The sequence below is a fragment of the Orycteropus afer genome, unplaced genomic scaffold (assembly GCF_000298275.1).
Source record: "Orycteropus afer afer isolate SDZICR_OR568_19922 unplaced genomic scaffold, OryAfe1.0 scaffold00039, whole genome shotgun sequence".
Taxonomy (NCBI): domain Eukaryota; kingdom Metazoa; phylum Chordata; class Mammalia; order Tubulidentata; family Orycteropodidae; genus Orycteropus; species Orycteropus afer.
Window position 1 is genome coordinate 13,116,586 of NW_006921626.1, and position 3,020 is coordinate 13,119,605.

Here is a 3,020-nt window from a genome sequence, read left to right on the forward strand (position 1 = left end):
AATGTCATGAGACAAAGTGTATGTGACTGCTGTATGGAAAGTGAATTTGCTCTGTAAATTTTCACCCAAATCACAATAAAAAAAAGAAAGAAAGAAAGAAAACAGTGTTATCAAGTTGATTTTGATTCATGGCAACCCCATGTGTGTCAGAGTAGAACTGTGCTCTATAGGGTTTTTCATGGCTGATTTTCAGAGGTAGATTGCCAGGCCTTTATTGCAAAGCACCTCTGGATGGACTTGAACCATCAACCTTTTGGTTAGCAGCCAAGCATATTAACCATTTGTACCACCCAGGGACTCCCCAAACAACCCTGCAAGGTAGGAATTACTATTCCCATTTTGCAGATAAAGAAACTGAGGCTCTGTGAGATAGCTCTTGTACCCCTATCTGTCTGACTCTGGATCCTTACTGTTTTTATTACCCCAACATATCGCTCCTCCATGAGACCATCCCCCTCCTCCCCAATCCTGAACACAGAAGCTGGGGCTCTGATCCTGCTGCCAGGCCAGCAGCCCTCACCTTTCCATCCCCTCACTTCTTCCCCAGACCCTTTAGTGGTATCAATCAACTTACGTAAGGCCTGTTCCATTCTGACTCCAAGATTTCTCTCCTCAGGACTCCCACCTCCACCCTTCGCATCTCAATGGATCCTACTCTTTCTCCTTGTAGCCTCTCCTAAATAAACCACCAGCTACTTCTATCTCAGAATATCCCTCCTCCTTCCTGCTCCAGCCTCACTTAGATCTATAGTGAGGCAGATCTATAGTCTTTCCAGGTTCCAAGTTGCTCTACTTAGGGAAGGCAGAGGAAAGGGCATTTGTTTTCTGTACCTTCTCCCGCCTCCACCCCTACTCCTCCCCAGGACAGGTGGCACTAAGAGTACAGGTGTGGGAGCCATGCCAAGGTAAACAGTTAACCCAGCCTCCAGGGCCTGGCTCTGGCAACAGTGAATGCCCTGGAGGTGCCCTACGGGTGTTCCTCTAGCACTCTTCATCTATAGAAAGACATGAAGCCCATAGACAGAAAAGGGTCTGTGGCTTTGGAACAGATATCTGAAAGGAGGCCAGCATCCATTGCACCTAGCAGAATGCCAGTAGAGCCAATGAGATGGCCTGGGATAGCTGGTGAGAGCCCAGCAGTGGAACAAGGCCACCATTCAACCCTTCAAAGGCCAGCTAGTGTCACCAGCTCCCTGGCTATTTGCCCACATCCAGTACCCACCCACTGTTGCACAAGCATGGCATGTGCTCATCTAGAGAGGGAGTGTAGCCACCCTGGGGGAACGACATGGAAATGCTACCCACAAATGCCAGTAGTGCTGACTAAGCGTATCATCTTTAGCCAGGAGGGCAGTATCCTATCTGAAGGAGGTCAGGGAGTGACTGAGGACCAAAGACAGCCCAGAAAGGGCCTGCCTGTACTCACTAGGTAGCCATGGACTTCTCCTGGAAGGTGACGAAGGCCATTCCCAGGGGCTGGTACTGGACCCTGCATTCCTCCTCTGTGATCTTCTCCATCAGCCTGTCCTTAATGCGTGTGTAGTAAAAGATGGCATCCTCCTGCAGGAGACATAGCCTCTTGTGAGGACATGGCTCTGTACAGGTGGCAGAGGGATCCTGGGACCCTTACCCATGCTCCCGGCTGGGCTGTGGGGCCCTTACCCACTCACACCCCTGCACTTCACAGCAGCAGAACTGGCCACAGGGCTTGGGGTTGATGAGCGTCCGTTGGCCTGTCTTCACCAGCACGTTTGTGTAGTAGGTCAGGCTTGTCTCAGTCTTCTTTCTGCAGCAGGGGTGAGGCACAAGGAGGAGACAAACTCCAGGCTCACATTCAGCCATCAGTCAGAAACCCAGAGCCAGGAGTTCAGCTTTCTGAACAAGAAAGGGGCAGGGTCACCCTCCTCCCCTCCCAGCTGGGGAATCCAAGGGCAGCAAGGATGGCAGGATAGGCATCACAAGGGGAAAGGGGACAGAAAGCTCAAGGCCAGCTTCACCTGTGGCATACCCACTTCACCAGATGACCTTACCTCTCTTTGCACAAGTAAATCAGCTTGGCCACGTCGTAGCACAGCTGGACCTCCATCACCTGGCACGTGGGATATGCATCCCTGTACCCAGCAAGGGCAGGAGGCAAGAGACGGCCATTGGAAAAGAGAGCATGTGAGGTGGAAAGACACCCTCCCTAATCTCCAAGGGCAAGGATGGTTTGCAGTCACGTGGCTCACTCAGGGCCAGCAGAGACCTTGTTCTTTTTATTTTTACCAAATGGAAAATTTTGAAATTTAATAAAAAGAGACTTATTTGATAGTATAACAGTAACTGCCCGAAATTGCTAAGTTTATACTCATTGGCTTTAAGTCAGTTAGCACTTTTCATGGGAAAAAAAAATGAACACTATCAATTAACCTTTTTATCCACCCAACATAATACATTTATTGTATGCTCTAGGTCAGCATCTACCTTGGACCATCACTGAAATTCCCTTCAGTATGTGACCTTTTTGGAGGTCACAGAATCTTTAGAGGGTCTAATAAAAGCAAGGGGGCAGTGGTCGTTCAGTAGTAGAATCCTTGCCTTCCATGCAGGAGACCTGGGTTCAATTCCCCACCAATGTACCTCAGGCACAGCCACCAACCATCTGTCAGTGGAGTTGCACATTGCTATGAGGCTGGACATATGGATTACACCTCAACATAAAGAAAATGAAAATCCTTACAACTGGACCAATAAGCAGCATCATAATAAATGGAGAAAAGATTGAAGTTGTCAAAGATTTCATATTACTTGGTTCCACGATCAACACCAATGGAAGCAGCAGTCAAGGAATTAGATGATAATATATTACACTGGGAAAATCAGCCACAAAAGACCTCTAAAGGGCTGAAGAGCAAAGATAGCTCTTTGAAGACTAAAGTGTACCTAACCCAAGCCATGGTATTTTCAATTGCCTCATATGCATGTGAAAGCTGGACAATGAATAAGGAAGACCAAAGAAGAGTTGATGCTTTTGAGTTGTG

At 48.1% G+C, this 3,020-nt stretch overlaps 1 protein-coding gene across 1 annotated transcript in view; it reads right to left on the bottom strand.

Annotated features, from left to right (window-relative positions):
- TMEM63A (transmembrane protein 63A) overlaps positions 1-3,020 on the bottom strand; it is a 44,059-nt gene that overhangs the window by 20,225 nt on the left and 20,814 nt on the right. Inside the window, exons 9-11 of the mRNA XM_007936970.2 lie at positions 2,031-2,111; positions 1,663-1,786; positions 1,427-1,560 (exon numbers count right to left, since the gene is read on the bottom strand). Of these exons, the coding sequence (XP_007935161.1) occupies positions 1,427-1,560; positions 1,663-1,786; positions 2,031-2,111 (339 nt within the window). The remainder of the gene's footprint in view (positions 1-1,426; positions 1,561-1,662; positions 1,787-2,030; positions 2,112-3,020) is intronic.